Raw genomic sequence first — 18717 nt, forward strand, 5'->3', positions numbered from 1 at the left:
CCCTTCCCCTCCTGGTATGGCTACTCTCATTGTTGGGTAATGTGCAATGGGTAACCTCCAGGTGTTATCTGTACTCATGTACATGCTCTGGTCTAGCTGGATTTGTAAGGTAGAATTGGGATCATGATAGTGGGGGTGGGGGAGGGCAGGAAGCATGAAAGAACTAGAGCAGAGGTGCATGTTTCATCGGTGTACAATGAGCCATTGTGTTAACTGCAATGAAGGAAAAATACAGGGTCTGAAACAGTTTTAGTTAGGATGATGGGGAGAGAGTAGTTCAGGAAAGAGCTGAAAGTGACAATGGAACTGAGTTGTAAAGTTTATAAGTAGGAATAAAAGGAGAAGAGATCCTTAGAAGGAACCAGGAACCACAGGCCCAGAACAGGAAAAGCATGTGCAAAAATCCTAAGCTGAGGGACAGAGAAATAAGTCAGTGAGTGAGAAGACCAACAAAGAATGGGCAGGGCTTAGTGAGTCTGAAGGTCCCATCTAAAATACCTTAGGAAGCCTAGCTATCAAAAGATATATAGTGTCTGGGGTCTTAAAGGCTTGTAGGTAAACAAGCGGCCATTTAGTTCAGAAGCAACAAAGCCCACATGGAAGAAGCATACCAGCCTGTGTGATCACGAGGTGTAGAAGGGATTAGTTGTCAGGCATCAAAGAACAAAAAATCATATCATTGTGTGCTCACCTCCATGATATGATCACTGAAGACAAGTGGGTGCATAAGCAAATGTGGCGAAGAAAGCTGATGGTGCCAGGCTATCAAAAGATATAGCACCTGGTGTCTGAAAAGCTTAAGGTAAACAAGTGGCCATCTAGCTTAGAAGCAACAAAGCCCACATGGAAGAAACACCAGCCTGTGTGATCATGAGGTGTTGAAGGGATCAGGTATCAGGCACCATCAGAACAAAAAATCTCATCATAGTGAATGAGGGGGGGAGTGTGAAGTGGAGACCCAAAGCCCATTTGCAGGCCACTGGACATTCCCTTACAGAAGGGTCTTGGGGAGGAGACGAGCCAGTCAGGGTGCCATGTAGCAACCATGAAACATACAACTTTCCTCAAGTTCCTAAATGCGTCCTTCCCTACCCCCACTATCGTGATCCGAATTCTTCCTTGCAAGTCTGACTAGACCAGAGGATGGACACTGGTACGGATAGGAACTGGAAACACAGGGAATCCAGGGCAGATGATCCCTTTAGGACCAGGGGTGTGAGTGGTGATACTGGGAGGGCAGAGGGAGGGTGGGTTTGAAAGGGGCAACTGATTACAAGGATCTACATGTGACCTTCTCCCTGGGGGATGGACAACAGAAAAGTGGGTGAAGGGAGATGTTGGACAGGGCAAGATATGACAAAATAATAATTTATAAAGTATCAAGGGTTCATGAGTGAAGGGGGAGCAGCGAGGGAGTGGAAAAAATTAGGAGCTAATGCCAGGGGCTTAGGTGGAGAGCAAATGTTTTGAGAATGATGAGGGCAATGAATGTACAAACATGGTTTACACAATTAATGTATATATGGATTGTCATAAGAGTTGTATGAACCTTTAATATAACGATTAAAACAAAACACACACAAAAAAACCCAAAATACCTTAGGAAGAAACTTTTTGGCTCCCATGAATTGAACAGCCTAAGGACCTTCTGACTTTAGACTCAGCATAAATTCCACTGGGCTGGAGAGTTTCCTTCCCACTCTTTTGCTCTCCACTCAGAACAGAGTCTCCTGGGCTCTAATCGGCTCAGTGGGTTTGCAGAGGCCGCATGAGTGGCCTTGCTTCACAAGACTCCGCCCCGATGCACAGGAAGGTGTGTGTGTGTGTGTGTGTGTGTGTCACTGTGAGCTGTGATAGTGTCTAGGGTCGGATGAAGATCTTTGTCCTCTAGAGAGGTATTAGGATGTCATCAAAGTGTCCTCCCTAGCTGGTCCTCTGTGCAACAGGTGCATTCTGTCACGTTGGCAGGCAGAGGAAATGTTGCTACAGGTTTGATTCCACCTTTGTGGGAATGTGTGCTGTAGCCTCCCATAGTTAATGAACTGCGAGGCTTGAGCTCCCTGTGTGTCCTGAGCAGGGGTGGCCTGTAGCTAGTTGTGCGGCCTCAGATGAATGTTAAGGGAATGGAGAGGTCTCATGGGCTGTGGTCAGAAAGGACGCCGTTGCCTTGTTCCTCTTTGGGAAACTTGTTGATTGCCTGTGTCCCAGTTCTCACAAGTACCAAATGGAGATAATAGTACCTACGTGCGACTTGTGTGAGCCTTAACTCTTTATGGGATTAGAAAGCTTCCCATGGAGCGGCTGGTGGTTTCAAACTGCTGACCTTGTGGTTAGCAGCCCAGCGTGTAACTCACAATACCACCAGGGCTTCTAATGATAAAGGGTAGACATCTTAAAACTATAAAGAATCCAGGCAATGGATACCAAAAGCACCCATTCCTGTATAATGAACGAACAAAAGGCAGCAAAGCAACTCATCATAATTGAGTTTGTAATGTTTTCTGATCCCTGTGCTAAGAACAATGTAAGTGCTCATTTATTTAATCCCTATAACAATCTTATGAGCTGGGCGCTACTATCATCTCCTTTTTTTTTTTCAGATGAAGAAACTGCGAAGGCCACAACCCAGACATCTGTAGTTCCAAATCTCATGCTCTGCCCCCACACATTCACTGTGACCCCCGTCTCATGCCACACCCTTTAAGTGAACCCGGACTAGCAGAGTCCCCGGGGCCCTGGGTGACTCAAATGGCTAAGCACTGGACTACTTAGCTTCCACTCCAATCAAGCAAGGGGAAAATGCAAGCCTTAAACTTAAGGAAAGTGTGCTTTAGGGATGTATCCTTTAACCATCCTTATTCAATTTGCATGCTGAGCAAATAATTTGAGAACTGGATTAATGAACAAGGTGGTATCAGGACTGGAGGAAGGCTCATTAGTAACCTGTGACAAGCAGTTGACATGACCTTGCTTGCAGAAAGCCAAGAAGACTCGAAGCACTTACTGATGAAGACTGAATCATAGGAAGCAGTAACCCCCCAAATTGTTGGAACTTTGTTTTCCAAGCTATGTATTGACCCAAAGAAAAACACAGCGCCGCGGAGTCGATTCCGACTCATACAGACCCAAGTACCTGTCCCTGGTGCAGGCCGGGGACCCCTCTCCCGCCCTCGACCTCGCGGCTCAGCCCTTTCCTCCTGGAGGGGACCCTTTCCTCCTGGAGGGGACCCGGGACCCGCCCCGCCGCGGAGCCAGGTGCTTTCGCCGTTCCAGCCGTGGCCCCGCCCCGCCCCCTCTGACCAGGCCCCGCCCACCTCTGACCAGGCCCCGCCCCCCGGCCTTGCTGTAGCTGCGGACGCCGCTCGTGCACCTCGTCGCCATTTTGCTCCCTGAGACGCCGTCTGGGGACACCGCGCGTTTCTTCCTTCGTCCGGGGAGGCTGCGGCGGGGCCGGGGCTGGGGTCGGGGCCAGGTAGGAGGGCGGGCACCAGGGCCCCGGCGGCGGGCGGGCTGGGTCCTGGCCGCGGGAGCGGGCCGTGTTGCAGCGAGCCTGCAGCCTGGCACCCGCAGCCGCCCCTGCGTCTCTCCCTCGTCCTCCGCGTCCGGCGGGGTCAGCGGGCCGGTCCGGAGGGACCCAGGCCCGGGAGGGGGGGGGCCTGCCTGAGCGCCCGTTCTGGCACCTGCTGTGGATGCGCCCAGAACACCAGCCCCACACCCAGCCGTCTCCGATGCAGAACCCGACACGGGTCCTCGATTTTTAACTTGGCCGGCCTGGCTAGGGACCACGGGGGGCTTCCATTCCATCCGGAACTTGCCCCTAGCCCAGGTTGAGGGAGGACCCTGATGTTATTTTTAGGCCGTTCAAAATGTTTTGTCTTCATAGAGGGATGCTAACGATTTTTTCCTTCTTGTGTTACTATGGATGCAGTTTCTGCTTGGCCTTTGTGAACAATATGGAAATACGGAGTGGGTGCTCTGGCCTCAAGGAAGTGTGAGCCGCCCCGTTTTCAAATTTAAATGCACAGATAATCATTCACCTGTATTACTGAGTCATATCCTGGCCGCCCTTGATTTCCTGCTCAGGGTGTGTACCGTTATCTGCTCGGTAGTGAGGAGAACGGACGCGGTTCCACTCTCTTAAGCACTTTTGCATAGTGCTGAAGGCTTACGGATTTTATTTCTGTTGAGTGTGTTGTGGGGGTTACTTAATTGGGAAGCTTTACGCGTGTCCAGTGATCGTTATTTTAATACACCTTGCAGTGAGCATCTTTGGGGCATGTGGCGTTTCCCGTCTTTCCTTAAGGTCAATTTCCAGAAGTGGAAACACTCATTGAATTTATGCACCCCCAGGATATAAATCACTTTCCAAGCCCGGCATGTTTACAAGCCTGGCCGTTTTGAAAATAAGGATATGTCCATATGTCATTTGAGTTCCATACTACTCTGTACTTCCTTCCTCCCGGATCATTTTGGGGTGGTGGTTGAGATTAGCTTGAGTGAATGTAACTACTTAGATCAGACGGCAATGAGATAAAGATCTGGGCCCCTCACAGAGCATGCAGCTCTGAGTCTCACCAAAGGAGCCCTCAAGGCTCAGTGCTTAAGCATCGGGGCTGCTAACTGCAAGGTCACAATTCAAGCCCACCAGCTGACGGTCCTACCCTGCCCTGTAGGGTCACCGCCGGGGACCTCAGTACCAAGTTGATTCCAGCCCCACGGCAGTGGGTTCTTTTTTAAAGCTTCACTTCCCCCACGTGGAAAGTGAAGTTAATTCTGCTACTTCCTTGGGCTGTCAATTGACTTGGGAACACTTAGCACAGTGCTGAGACAGTGGCTGTTAATTATAAGCCAGGAGCCACATGTGGGGCCACAGAAGAAGTGGAAGTTGAACCTCAGTTAGGGCTTTGCCCTTTGGATTCTCAATTTGACATTGCAAAGTTTCTCTGCGTGAAATACAGTGATAAATGAAAATAGTAATTCTCTCTGTATAAGGCCTTTTGGTTTATCAACAACTTTCAGTTTCCAGTTAATCACTGAGATCAGTCTTCCTTCGACAGGCCGGTGCCCAGTGGTCTTTAGGCCCTGGGGTGCAGCCGAGGATATTGTAGAACACATGTACGCTGTGCTGAGCCTCTCTGGGTGCAGAAAGGACATGCAGAAACCTTGCGGGGGCCACGTGCTATTCCACAGCCTTGTCCCTAGTAAACCACTGAAGACAAACCCAGCGCTTCTACTTAGATTTCTGTTGCTCTAAAATAGTCAGTGGATGCTTAGAGGGAAAGTCCCAGGCAAGGCTTTCATGCCAAGCCTTCCACGTCTGACATAGGTGAATAGTTTTGCAATAACTGCCTGCAAGATCTTGGCTTTTGTGGGTCCCCTTGTGATATTTTAAATAGATCCCCCAATCTCATTTGCTTTTATGCTGATATTTTATGCTTGATAAGGGTGGGTTTTCATCGGGGCTTTAAATAATTCTTAGCACATTCTAATTGTACAAGCAACATCAAAGTGTTATCTTGACCATAGTCGTTAAAACCCACTCTTCCTGAAACTGGCAGTGGTGAAAAGTACAGCCTGAATTCCCTCAGGTGGGTGAGAGTTAGGAACAGCTAAGACTCATGTTTAAGTAGCTTGGGAATTGAAGTGTCACATAGCAGGGACGTATTGCTAACCGCTTCCTTGGTTTCTGCAGACACAGGCCTCTCTTTCCCCAGCCCCCTCCCTACCCCAGTTGAAAGGTGGTCTTAGGTTAGGGATCCATCATAGAAGCGTAGTATCTGATGGAGTAGAAACTGGGAGAGGAGGGTCAGAGTGATGACCGGAATGTAAACCATGACAGGCGAGGAAAGGCTCCGCAGAGTATCCTAGAGAAGAGAGAAAGAAGCACAGGCCGAGAGCCATCCTGAGGTAGAAGACGGCTTCCCTGTGTTTCCTCATGAATCTTCCAGGGAGAGACAAGGTCGTTGCTACTAGGCGCCACTGGGCAGGAGGCTACAGGGAGAGAACTCCCAACACGTTCTAAAGAGCTAGCGACGGATGAGCCTTCAGAGCAGTGGTTCTCCACTTTCCTAATGCCACGCCCCGTGGTGACCCCCAACCATAACATTATTTTCATGGCAACCTCATCACTGTCATTTTGCTACTGTTCTGAATTGGGTGACTCCTCTGAAAGGGTTCACGACCCACGGGTTGAGAACCGCTGCTTCAGAGGCTTGTGGATGTCATGCTCTGGGCGTGGTTCCCCGGCACCCATGTTGGAGACTGGACCTTTGCTGCTGAGTTGATTCTGACTCACAACAGCCCTGAAGGATAGTTGTACTGTCCCCTCAGGGGCCCAGGGGGTGTAGAAATCTTTGTGGGAGCAGACGGCCCCATCTGCCTGCCAGGGAGCAGCTGGTGGGTTTCAGTTGGCAGTGACCTTTAACCCCTGTGCCACTTGGGGTTACAGAATGCTGGAGGGGGCTTCAAATGGCAAGAGTAAGGGAAGTGGGTTCAAGTGACCTCTCCCCCTACCCTACATCAAGCAGTGCCCAGTGGCGTAGTGATTACCCGTTTGGCTGCAAACTGCAAGGTCTAGTTCGAATCTATGGGGCTTTCTACTCCCATAAAGAGTTATAGTCTTGGGAACCTCCCAGGGGCAGTTCTATCCTGTCTCACAAGATCACTATGAGTTGATGGCAGTGAGTTTGAGGGTGTTGATCATATTCAGTCTCCGGGCCCCAGGCATCTCCATAGGAACACAGTTGGACTTTCAGGAGCTTCTGGTTGCCGGGCTGAGGAGTATGGCAGCCCCATTCATATTGCTGAACCTATTGGGTAAATAACGAAAATGTTAGCACTTTTCCTCACTCGGGCACTGAATGGTGGGCACTGAGGTAAATGGGTCACAGAGTGTCTGATTTTACAGTTCCCTGAGCATGCCTCCCAGTCGCTTGGCTGAGGGAACAGAGGCTGAGAGAGGTGGAGTAACTCAGGTAGGGTGGGCGGTAAGCTAAATCAGGAGCTCAGCTGCAAGCATGGGCCTAACTCTAAAGTCTGTATGTGTGACCAGAGTGAGTTTCCTTTTTGTTTCTTAAGTAGCCTCCGTTCCTGAGGACAGATTGTATTGGTCAAGAGACATCTCACCTCCTCCCAGCTGGTCTTGATGATTAAATATGTTTCTTTAGCCCTTGCCAGATGCCACACTGGGCTCTGCAGTGGGTTCTTAAACTTTGGGTCGTGACCTAATCTGGGGTCGTGTAATTGACTGTGAAGGAGCCCCACGGGCATAGCAGTGAAGCATTGGGTTGCTAACTACTGGGTCAGCAGGTCAATGCCACCCGCCACTTGGAGGGAGAAAGACGAGGCTTTCCCATAAAGAGTCACCGTCTCAGATATACCATGGGGCAGTTCTGCCTTGTCCTGTAAGGTTGCTGCGAGTTGGCATTGACTGGATGGCAGTGAGATTTTTCTTAACTGAATGTTGCGGGGCGTGGCCAAAAATGTGACAACAGTAAAAGGTTTCTGAATGCACAGTGACTGAAAATCAATTCAAAGTCAAATATGTAATGAATCCGAGGTGTTTCTGGCAGCCCGTGTTGCAAATTCCCCAAGCCAAAAGGGGTCTCGAGTGGAAAAAGTTTCATGCCTGGCAGAGCTCCCTCAGCAAGCTCTTTTAGGAAAGGTCAGAGAGGGAGTATTTTAGGCTTGTGGGGCCATATGGTGTCTGTCACAAGTACCCAGCCTTCTGTTCTATCACTAGAGAGGTCATAAACGAGAAAGGGTGAGCCCTAGGAAAACTTGATCTCTAAAAATGAGACCTGATTTCACTTGGGGCTGGTTTCTGAAGCGTGCTCTCAAGGCACACTCGGGTGGGCACCCATCAGTGGCCCTCTTGGTCTCCCAGGGCTTTGGTCAGTTGTGCCATGTTTCTGTTAGTAATGGGCAGGCGCAGGGTCAAGACTCTTGCAGTCCATGCCCTTCCCGTTGTGGAACCTCAGTTCATCAGAACTGAGGTGCCCCTTGAGAGGCCATCTCTGGGGAAACATGCTCGACCTTCCAAAACCCCAAGTAAGTCTTTATTTTCTAACATAGATCGTCAGAACCTATTGTTTGGTGGAGAAGCAGCTCACAGTGGGTTTGTACGATTGTTACTTTTGTATGTTAGACATCTGCGTGTGGTGTGTATTTTCCATGGGGTGATAGTCATGTGCATGTGAATGTGAAGAAGAGGCCTGAGAGAGTCCAGACTAACCTAATCGCAAGAGTCCTTTCCTGGGAGGCGGGGAGGAGCCTGTGGGGAGGTGGTGCTGTTGACTTTAGCTTTACTATAATGCTTTGGTTTGTTCTTTTTTTTTAACAAGAGGATGTGTTTGCCTGTTTATTGCCTAATTAAAATTAATAACAGGAAAGATTGGCTAGGTTTCAGCCTTTTTATGATCTCTCCCAGTTTCCCCAAAGCCATCCAGGCTAATGCAGGAGTGAAGAGCCGCAGGGGTTATGCTTACTGGGAGATGCCTGGCCCCACTGCCTTTTATATGGCTGCTGCTCCGTCCGGTCCAGCACCCTCCTTGTGACAGAGGCCTGAAGACCAGAGAGTGGCTTCTTTAGTCAACCTTGCATTCTAAATGAGGACAATGAATATGACCAGGTCAATTTTAGACCTGACCCAGGCATTGAAGGGGTCGCTGGCTGGCCTGCGAGGGGTTATATAGTAAACAAGTATGACAGGTAAAGTCGAATGTAGATGGGACATGTATTCTTTGTTTAAGGGTCAATCAGACCATGTCTTGCTAATGGCTCTGCCATTTTTCTGTGTTAATCCAGGAGGAATTTTGTTGTCAGAGACTAAAAGGAGGTTGTCTGTAATTGACTTTAAGCGGCCAACAGTAAAATATTAAGTCTAGCCGTCTGCTTCACTGAGCTCTTCAGCTCCACCTTTCTTGTAAGTGAATCATTTATTCCAAGTGGTCATGAAAACATTAAAAATTATGAATAACATATTTCCGTAAGTTTAGAACTCTGAAACACAAGAGAACTTTCTGTTATCTAACCTAAAAGATACCATTGTGCTGAAAACCAATTTTCTTCAGTTCAAGTCATTTGCTTAAAAAAAACCCAAATAAATCCAGTTATTTCCCATGATATGTGGCTTCTTTTTTTCCTCCAGCAAACGTTTCATTATTATTTATTTTAAAACATTCATCTTACATTTTATTATTATTTTTCTTCATGTATTTTGTACCCATCTAGGCTCTGAGAATTGAAACCCCCCAGGAGGTTTTGATGTTTTGCGTGACACCTTCTGAATTAGAAACCAAGATGAACGTAACCAAAGGAGGCCTGGCGCTCTTCTCAGCAAATTCAAACTCGTCTTGCATGGAGCTTTCAAAGAAAATTGCCGAGTGAGTTATGGGCCCCGACAGTCTGTGTCCTGTCTGTCAGGTTTTCAATGTGATCATCAGGTTAGCACTGGCCGTTAGACTTGAAAGCAGTCGTTTGATAGTTAATCTGTGTATCAACTGCGTATATCAAGGACTAACCTCCTCGTTCAGTGTAACCACTTCCTACGTGTTCACGCAGTAGACATTTATTGGGCGCCAAGGCAAGCCAGGGATTGCGTTCAGTGCTACATTTGCTAGAGGTTTTAGTATGAAAAGACTACGTGGTGGACGCTAGATGAAAATAGTTAATAGTTTACCATTCGGTTTAGTTTCCGATATGTCTCAAGTATTTATTGACTCCCTGCTCCGAGACGTAGAGGTTGGGGCTCAGCAGGGAGTGACCCTTCTTCTGGGTGGAGCTTGTACTACAATAGAGAAGCCAGACCAGAAGCAAGAGAACCAGACAGTTTCCGATGGTGATAAATGCTTTGAGGAAAATCGTATGAAACAATGACAGGCAGGCAGGCTGGTCTACTTTAGTCTTTGAAAACGAGGGGTTGGTATTTTTTTATTTTTGGATGGGGATGGTATTTGAATTGGGAAATCTGAGTGAGCCACCACTGGGAGCAAGCCCTTTAGGCAGCAGACACAGCAGGTTCAAAGGCCCTGTGGTCTGCAGGGAGTGATGTGTCTTAGCAACAGCAAGTGGGTTGAGGGTAGAGAGCACCAAAAAGATGGTCACTGTGGTGGGCAGAGGAAGATGGCTGAGGGATTTTGGGGTAGACTTGGCGTGAGGAGAACAGATGAAGTAATGGAGTGACATAAGTTTCACGTGGACATTTTATGTAATTGTAAGAATTCCTTGATTTAAAAAATCAATTTATGAATCATCCTTAAATGGTGTAGATACTAGTTCTGTTCAATTACCTTTTCAGTGTTTCCCTCCTTTTTCTTCTCCAGGCGGCTGGGGGTGGAGATGGGCAAAGTGCAGGTTTACCAGGAACCTAACAGAGGTGAGCTATCTTGAACATGCATCACGTGGGTCTTTTGGTGAAAGAGCAGCCACACAGGCTCCGTTCTTCATCATCTACTGTTGAAGTGCGGTGTGTGTGCACTGCGTGAATGTGGGACTCAGTTGTCCATGGTCGCTGGGAAGTTGGGTAAGGTTGGGGAGACGTGGTATTTTAGCTCTCACTAGAGATCTGGTGGCATAGTGGATTGTGCATTGTGATGCTAATCTCAAGGTCAGCAGTTCAAACCCACCAGCCACTTAATGGGAGAAAGATGAGAGTTTCTCCTCTCATCAAGGCCTGCAGCCTCAGAAATTCAAAGGGGCAGTTTGAATCCATCTTATAGATTCACTATGAGTGAGAATTGACTAGAAGGCAATGTGCTTTGGAATCCCCTGGTGGTGCAGTAGTTAAGTGCGAGGCTGTTGACTTGAAGGTCAGTATCCAAATCCATGAGGCATTCTCTGGGAGAAAGATGTGGCAGGCTGCTTCCATAGAGATTACAGTTTTGGAAGCCCCATGGGCAGTTCTGGTCTGTCCTAGAGATTTATTATGAGTCACAATGGACTCGGTAACAGTGAGGAATACCAACTGGTTATAGCATCCGGGGGAAAGGCACTTCTTGGGGCTTAGGCTCCAGCTCTTAGACCTCATCCGACAGAACGGTAAATATATGAGCAGCTGGTCCGCAGTGTGGTCCCCGTGGATAGGGCGACGAAATCCTGTATGGGCAGATTTAGTTGTTACTCCTTACCACCACCTGAACTGCATGGGTCGGACGCATGAAATCTTGGTAGCAATTAATTTTCTTAATTGATTTTTGTTGCTATACAATCATCCCAAATTTTAAGGACCATGTATTATTAGCCTTGGTGATTGCCTTCTAAATGACGGCTATTTTAAATTGTTCTAGTAGTGATGATGACCAGCCTGCATGTGCTTGATAGTCATACAACCATATCCTTGCCAAGTGATAGAACCTTTCTAGTCATCAGGGCTCTTCTGAGGATGAAATGGACTAATCTGTGAGTTTAACGCAACCCTTGGCATTTAGTAGTTGCTCAATCAATAGCTGGCCCCCTCTCCATTTCTATTGTGAGATTTTGCCAGGTGTGTAAATATTAGCAAGGTACAGGAGTCTCTGATAGGAGGGCACAACTGTGCTCTTCCCGTATTTATTTTCCTGTTTTTGAGTCCTCTTCCTCATCTCCTAAGATTTCCTAAGATGTGGCTCCAGGGAAAAGTGTAGTCTTTGAAGAGAATACTCAGTGAGAGTTTGGAGTAGAAAGACTTTGCAGTGTAAGACACAGAGGAGCTTGCCCCTCCTCTCTGAAGTTGCCTGTGTAGGAAGAAACGATACTTGGTATCTCTTGGGAAGGAAAGAGGGACATAAGATGCCAAGTTGTTACTGTGACCAGATTCTGTTACTGTTAGCCGATTCCGTGTCGGGTAAGAAGGTTGCAGAAGTAGCTGAGTCAATTCTGGAACACAGATCTCTAGGTGACTCTCAGGCTGGGTTTCTTTGTAGCACACCACACGCCTTTGTAAGTGTGCGCTGGATCGTTTTCCAACATGGTTTATGGAAAGAGTCAGACACATAAGAATAGTGCAGTCACTACGCAGGTGTATCTGGACCTGCCACCCAGATCGCGTGCTTTTGAAAATATACACGTGGAGCCATTTGAAAACAACTTGTAAACAATAAGGCGCTTACCCTTGAAAAGCTTGAAACTGCATCTCTTGAAAATAAGAACTTCTCTGACATAAGTACCATGACCATGTTTTTGAAAGTTACTATAATTCTTGAATCATCTCATATCCAGGCTGTAGCTACAAGCTCCTCCTAGTTGCTTTGAAAACGCTTTTGTCGGTTTCTTGTCGTTGAAGCCAGGATTCATTGTGCACCTGATGCGTCTGTTATTTCTCTTTCATCTCTTCTGATCTACGAGAGTCCCCTCACCTTTTCTTTACCTTCCCACAACATTGACTCCTGGCAAAGTTTATAGAATGCGGAGTTGTTTAATCCTTTGCTTCTGGCTAATCGCAAATGTTTTGAGAGAAGGGATATTGGATCTCACTTATCTTTGTTTTTATAACACAACCGTTCGTACCTAGTTCTCAATAGATGCTGGTTGATCAGAGAGGTCTATATGACAACACTCACTGAGTATGTATTCACTTGTTTTTAGGTTAGAAATAGGATTTCAAAAAAAAAAAAGAATTTCCTCTTAAGGATGTCACGTAACTAAATGTCAATGGTTATTTTGTGTTTATTTTAGTGTATAAAATCTTGTGTCTATGTAACAGTTCCAGTTTCCATAGATTATAAAGCCGTAAAAAATAACACAGATCTTTATGTAGTTTTAAAAATTTAAATTATATGCCAACCTTAACCTGCCCTACTTCTTTCTTTCTTTTTTTCTGCCAGAAACCAGAGTACAGATTCAAGAATCTGTGAGGGGAAAAGACGTTTTCATCATCCAGACAGTTTCAAAGTGAGTAGCACCCGGCAGCGGTGCTGCTGCGTTCAGGTCTCTGCTGAGACTCGCTTGGAGTATTTAGGGTAGTTCAGAGTTGGGCAGACCGGGGGAATTGTGGGAGTTTTAAAATTGGCCTACCTTACTGTGCTGATTTCTGCGACATAAGTCACTTTTCTATATTCTCTTGGTTTTCTTGGTGAATGGATAGAACCAAGGCTTGGGAAATGTTGGCCTTGAGGATAATCAACTCCCAATCCAAACTCACTGGCTCATAACAGCCCTGTAGGATACTGCCCCATGGGTTGCCGAGATTGCAGTGCGCCTCTCTATGGGAGGAGAAAGCATGTTTATGTCCATAGAGCAGCTGGTGGTTATCAACTGCTGACCAGCTACACTGATCTGCCCTGCTGTACCCCTCCAGGACTCCTTTGAAGGTCATAGAACCCATGAAAAGTTTCCTGACTACCAACAGACAAGAGTTTATAAAACTTGTGGGGGGATTACTAAAGAAAATACAAGAAAGAAGAGAGAAAGAGAAATGGTTGTGCGCTCGAGATTCTTCAAGCTGTAATTCTGAGCATTTAAAAGCGGCCACTGCCGGTTGTTTCGCTGTCAGGAGAAGATAAACGAGCCGGGAGAAGATAACAGAGGAAGGGCTGTGGATGCCCGTCGGGTGCATGGTGCTTGGCTCGGGCTCGTAAGTGTGATCTGGGTGTGGAAGAGAAAGTGCAGCGAGGCAGTCTGTGGGCCGCTCTTCACACGAGGGGGTTCTCTGGAGTCCGCTCTTCCTTTGTGTGCTTGCGCACGGGCGCTCTGAAATGCCTTTGTACGAGAAAGCTCTTCACTCCGCGTGATTTCTAGTGATGTCTAGAAATTGGTTTGTGTAGCGCGTCGTTTTTCAGCTTCGAGATCTTGAGACTTGCCAGATGCCCCGTTGCATTTACATACACGATATGTTCCTGTAACAAAGAAAGGGCCTTGACTCAGCAGGGTGAAATCTCCAACCACCTGACTGTCATGGGAGGAGGGGTACCCCAGAGCTCTTGCCAATGCAGTCCCTCTGCCCTTGACTGGGCATTTGCTCTGCAAGAGGGAGGATTGGACTTGGCTTTGCCCTGGCACCCTGGCTTCATTTCCTGCTGTCACACAGGATCTCTAGGCAGATGGTGGTGCTGGGGTCCCAGATTGCTTGTTGCCCTTGCCTGCTACTGTCCTTTCTCCCAGTCCTGCCATGGGGCCAGAGTGTGCATGGAGATGTAACTGGTTTCCGGAGCGTACCCGCACCCTGCTGGCATCTGCTAGGAAAGTGCCAGCCACCCAACCAGTGATGCCCCTCTGGCTCCTGGGTTTCCGCAGCGTCAATGCAATTCCATTTGGATAATTAATTCTCCAGGGAGACCTGCTCAGTGGTTGCTTGCTTTGCCCAAAGTGATATGCAGGCATTGGACTTAGAATTAGGGACCTTGGCTTAAGAGAATGTGTTTCGTAATCGTCTGAAATCATTGCCTACTCCCGCCACTTTTGCTTTTGTCCCTTTATTTTCTATCTAGGGCACGTCATTGTGCTTCAGCCTGTGTGTTTGTCAGCCTCTCACTCCTTGGTCAAAATGACTCATGTCTCCATGTGCCGTGTTCCTAACCGTGCTGTCAGTGGTCGTGCCGGGGTTCCCAGGCTTGTCCAGGTGGCAGAGAACCCAGAAGTCAGGGTCTGTGTTAGGAAATACCACAAATCAATGATCGAGATTTGGCCTTGTCAGGTACATCTTTGCAATCCAGCGGCGGAGTTCCTCTAGGTTCGCAAGGGATAAGAACACGCTGCTTCCTGTGGATGGAGGTCCGGCGCACCTCCATCTCCAAGTTTTCTCTCATTTCTCTGTTGGGTTTGAGAATTGGTTGCAGTAAGGGCCGCACGGAACTCCCAGGCTGACATCACACTAGGGAAGTAGGCTATAAGTTGGGATCAGGATCAACTTGGAAGTGTCCGGAGCTGCTCAGGAGGCTCTTCCAAGCCCTCCGTCCTTCAGAACACTGCTGTCGGCCTCTTCCCTGCCGACCATTGGCTCTCAGCTATGTTCTCAGTCTCCCTCTGCGGTCACCGCTGCCATTGCCATTGGGCCTCATTCTGACCCTCTGACTGTCAGCTCTTTGCCACTGGGCCCCTACTGGGTGCCTGTCATCCTGGACTCAAGCTCCAGCTCTTTTCCGAGGTTTCCTCCCCTCTCAAAAATCTCTGCGGGGTTGGCTGTTAATAGACATTAACCTTTGTTGGTTTCTGCCCCACCAGCAGACACACCAACAGTTTCCTTGGCAGTCGAATATAAAGAAACCCCCTGGCACTGTAACCTTACACTGCGTCTTAGTAGGTACTAAAAGTTTAAGAAATTCTTGGGGGTAAAAATTGAAGGTAAGAAGATTCAGTCTATTAACTGAGTTTTTCCCCATGATTCTTTGCATCAAGTGGCCCTGTCCCGACCCACAGAAAAATGGTGCTCGTGGGAGCATAGCTTAGGGACCGGAGTTCAGGTCTGCGCACCGTGAGTCATCGGCTCGGACCTGTCCTGAATGCTTTCCCGGGAAATGCTTTCCTGAAAGACTCCCTTCGCTCTCCAGGTGTCAGGCTTGTTCCGTGTTCACAGAGCATATGCTTCCTCAATTGTTCTTCCTTTCCAGTTAGTCATCTATTACTAAATATTTTTGTGTCTGTTACACACTAGTCACTGTGGTGGGTGTGTGAGATGCTGGAATAATTGAGGAAAGTTCTTATGGAGCTTCTTTCTCGTGGAGAAGCCATGTGATTGATGTAGCACAGAAGTGAGTTATCTAAGCTAATGGAGAGCCAGCAGTGCTGAGGACAAACCAGAATGCATGTGCAGGCAGCGAGGCGTGATGGTGGTGAGAGGGTGGAGGAAAACTAAGCAGGGCAAGTCTCCTTTGGGTCAAATGGGCAAGTCGGGGAGGGAGTTGGTGAGACGAGAGCTGGGGAGGGAGCAGAAGCAACGAGAGGACAGGCCTGTGGGGCGGGGTGAGCTGCAGTCTGAGGATCACCACTGCAGAGAAGAGGGGGCAGGAGGAGCCGGGGCGGGAGTAGATGTGGGGCTGAATTGCAAACGACCTTGTGAACCATTGTAAGACCTTTGGATTTGCTGTTGGCCCAATGGAATACCAGAGAGTTCACGATCTAGCTTGTACTGTAAGAAGGTCAAGCTGGGGACTGTGTAGAGAGCAGGTGGGAGGGAAACTCCCAGAGGAGCAGGAGGAGCTATGAGAAGTGACTGGTCCTGACCAGCAAGGCCCTACTGCAGTAGCGAGTGTTGATACGTTTCTGGTTAGGAGAGGTGGCAGGAGGGCTGGAAGGTTTTTGTTCAGCGTCAACTGGAAGAAGAGTCTTGCCATCAGTTGCAGTCACCGCGATCTTATGGGCCAGTGGGCTTTGGGGTCAAGGGAGGGAACTTTTTTGGGGTATGTTAGATTTTGGTTTGTCTGGCAGACATTCACGAGGAACTGTCCAAGAGCACTTGAATTTGTCAGACTGGAGCTCAGAAGAGAAGCCCGGGTTGAAGATACAGTCCTGAGAGTTAAGCTGGGTGTGGAGCGCTAGCAGTAGAAGATGCCCATGGAAAGAGGCCTGGGGTGAATCAGAATGAGAGTTGGGAGAAAAGAACCCGCAGATGCAAGCGAAGAAGCAGTAAGCAAAGTAGGGGAGAGCCGAGCCGAGCTCTGGAAGGGAAGTCCGCCAAGGGTGGGGGATCGGATGTGTCAGGTGCTGCGGATGCATCAAAACAGACTTGACCTTTGGATTGGGCCATGGTGGAGGTTGCTGATGACTTTGCTCAAAACGGCTTTGGTGGCGTCGTGGGGGTAACAATATCCGTGGAATATCAAGTTTAGGAGGGAATGAGAGTTGAAATAGAGTGGGGATAACTCTTGGCCTTGTGATATAAAGGCTTCTAAGAAAAGAGGAGTGATCATACTTGGCTTTTTTATGGAAGAAATAGCATTGTTCCTAAGCTGGTGAATGTGGTCCGATGGAGTATAGACAAACTGATGATGGCGGCAAGAGCAGGAGACGTGCGGAGGCAGGAAGCCTGGCACGAGGAGTGCATCGTTCTGCGATGAGGAAAGGCATGGCGGAGTTAGGAGGTGGCAGGTGCCCAGCCGGTGGGAGCCTGTGGGAGAGCTCTACCTGGGCCCTTTTCTCAGTGAGGAAGGAAGCAAAGTCACTAGCTGAGAAGGGGATGTGGGAAGGAACTGAGAAGAGAGGACTTTCTTAGTTACTCTGTTTAATCCCTGAGGCTCTGGTGTCACCATGAGCTGCTAACCACACGGTCAGCGGTACAAGCCCACCAGCTGCCCCACGGCAGTAAGATAGGTACTCTACTCCCGTACAGATTTCAATTCCTGGAAACCCAGAGGGTCAGTTCTACTCTGTCCTACGGGGTCGGACAGAGGAGTCAGAATTAGCTTGGTGGCAGTGAATTTTTGTTGTTTTTACCCCCTGCATCTTAGTAGAGGCAGGCGTAGCACATATCTGAGGTTTTGTTGTGATAGAGACATTTTGAGCACACAGCTCACGTTCACTGGGGGGTCTTCCTGTGTCTTGGGTTCCAGGGACGTGAACACCATCATCATGGAGCTCCTGATCATGGTGTATGCCTGCAAGACCTCTTGCGCCAAGAGCATCATCGGCGTGATTCCCTACTTTCCTTACAGCAAGCAGTGCAAGATGAGAAAGAGGGGTTCCATCGTTTCCAAGCTGCTGGCCTCCATGATGTGCAAAGCGGGTAAGAGTGGCGGAGAGTGGTGAATGGCGGTGGGGTGGGGGTGGGGGTGGGAGTGGGGTGCCGGCAGTTTTATTTTTATTTTAGAAATGTTCAGGCGTGGTCCTAGCGGAATCCGAATACGGAGCAGAATAAACAGATCGATGCAGCTTTTAAACACGAGTAGTTTGCGGCAGGGAAATAAGGTAGCTTTCCTGCAGAGAAATCTCTTCCTTCCCCAAGTCCCCCAAACACACAGGCAATGAGAACTCCTTTAAAACTTACATTTCATCGACTAGTTATGATCATATTAAAGTCATTCTGAGAGGAGAAAAAAGCCGTCTGAAGCCTCCACGTTAAGGCAGCCACTTTTCATTTCAGCTCCCACTTTCCCAGGTTGACTGGCATCTCTTGCCAACCAAATGTGCTCTTTCATGTTCGGTATTTTCTCCTAGCTGAAGGAATGTTCCTAGCAGGCAGTGCATGTGCTGGTGTGTGCGTGGACACATGTGCACGCACATGTCCGCGGTTGATCAAAGAATGTCTGTATCACAGAACAGAAGAGACTAAAGCAAGGAGAAAGCCTCCCTATACCACTACATTTTCACACGAGACACGGAAGAAGACATTTTCTTAATGTAGCGAGCCCAAGAAAGCAGAAACGAAACCGTTTGTAAAGCCCATGCCCGGGCAACCTGAACAGGATGCCCCATTGCAAACTCTGGCAAGGAGCTGTCCTCAGGGAGGGAGGAGCGCGCTGGCTCACGGAATCTTTTGGAAAAGTTTGGTCCATCTCTTCTTGCTTGGCTCTTGGGTCACATGGCTCACGTTCCTGCTCTGATGGGCAAGTTTTGCCTTTACATTTTTTTTTCTTACTAGCTTATCTTAAGACTTTCCTGACGATCATTTCGAATATCCTTTTACGAGGCAGTAGTGGGGTGCCCTCATTTTCACCACGATCCAGGCCAGTGCTGTTTGTCTTAACACCTTAGGACATGGGCCTTGCCAGGGCCCGTGAAGGACAAGGGAGACGCAGTCTGCTCCAACAGAATGACCGGAGACAATTCCTCATCACTGATCTCTTTGGTAGTTTCAGATTTTAAATTAGT

At 48.2% G+C, this 18717-nt stretch overlaps 1 protein-coding gene across 3 annotated transcripts in view; it reads left to right on the forward strand.

The window, feature by feature from the left end:
* Positions 1–3356: 3356 nt before the first annotated feature.
* PRPSAP2 (phosphoribosyl pyrophosphate synthetase associated protein 2) overlaps positions 3357–18717 on the forward strand; it is a 44843-nt gene continuing 29482 nt past the window's right edge. The window contains exons 1-6 of one of the 3 annotated variants that reach the window (XM_075560981.1): positions 3357–3472; positions 8806–8923; positions 9232–9383; positions 10323–10375; positions 12801–12867; positions 17460–17632. In XM_075560981.1, the coding sequence (XP_075417096.1) occupies positions 9265–9383; positions 10323–10375; positions 12801–12867; positions 17460–17632 (412 nt within the window). In that variant the 5' untranslated portion in view covers positions 3357–3472; positions 8806–8923; positions 9232–9264. Of the gene's footprint in view, positions 3473–3700; positions 8710–8805; positions 8924–9231; positions 9384–10322; positions 10376–12800; positions 12868–17459; positions 17633–18717 lie in introns of those variants that run through there. The other 2 variants (XM_075560982.1, XM_075560983.1) reach the window with 2 other exon arrangements.

Source organism: Tenrec ecaudatus, chromosome 10 (assembly GCF_050624435.1).
Source record: "Tenrec ecaudatus isolate mTenEca1 chromosome 10, mTenEca1.hap1, whole genome shotgun sequence".
NCBI lineage: Eukaryota > Metazoa > Chordata > Mammalia > Afrosoricida > Tenrecidae > Tenrec > Tenrec ecaudatus.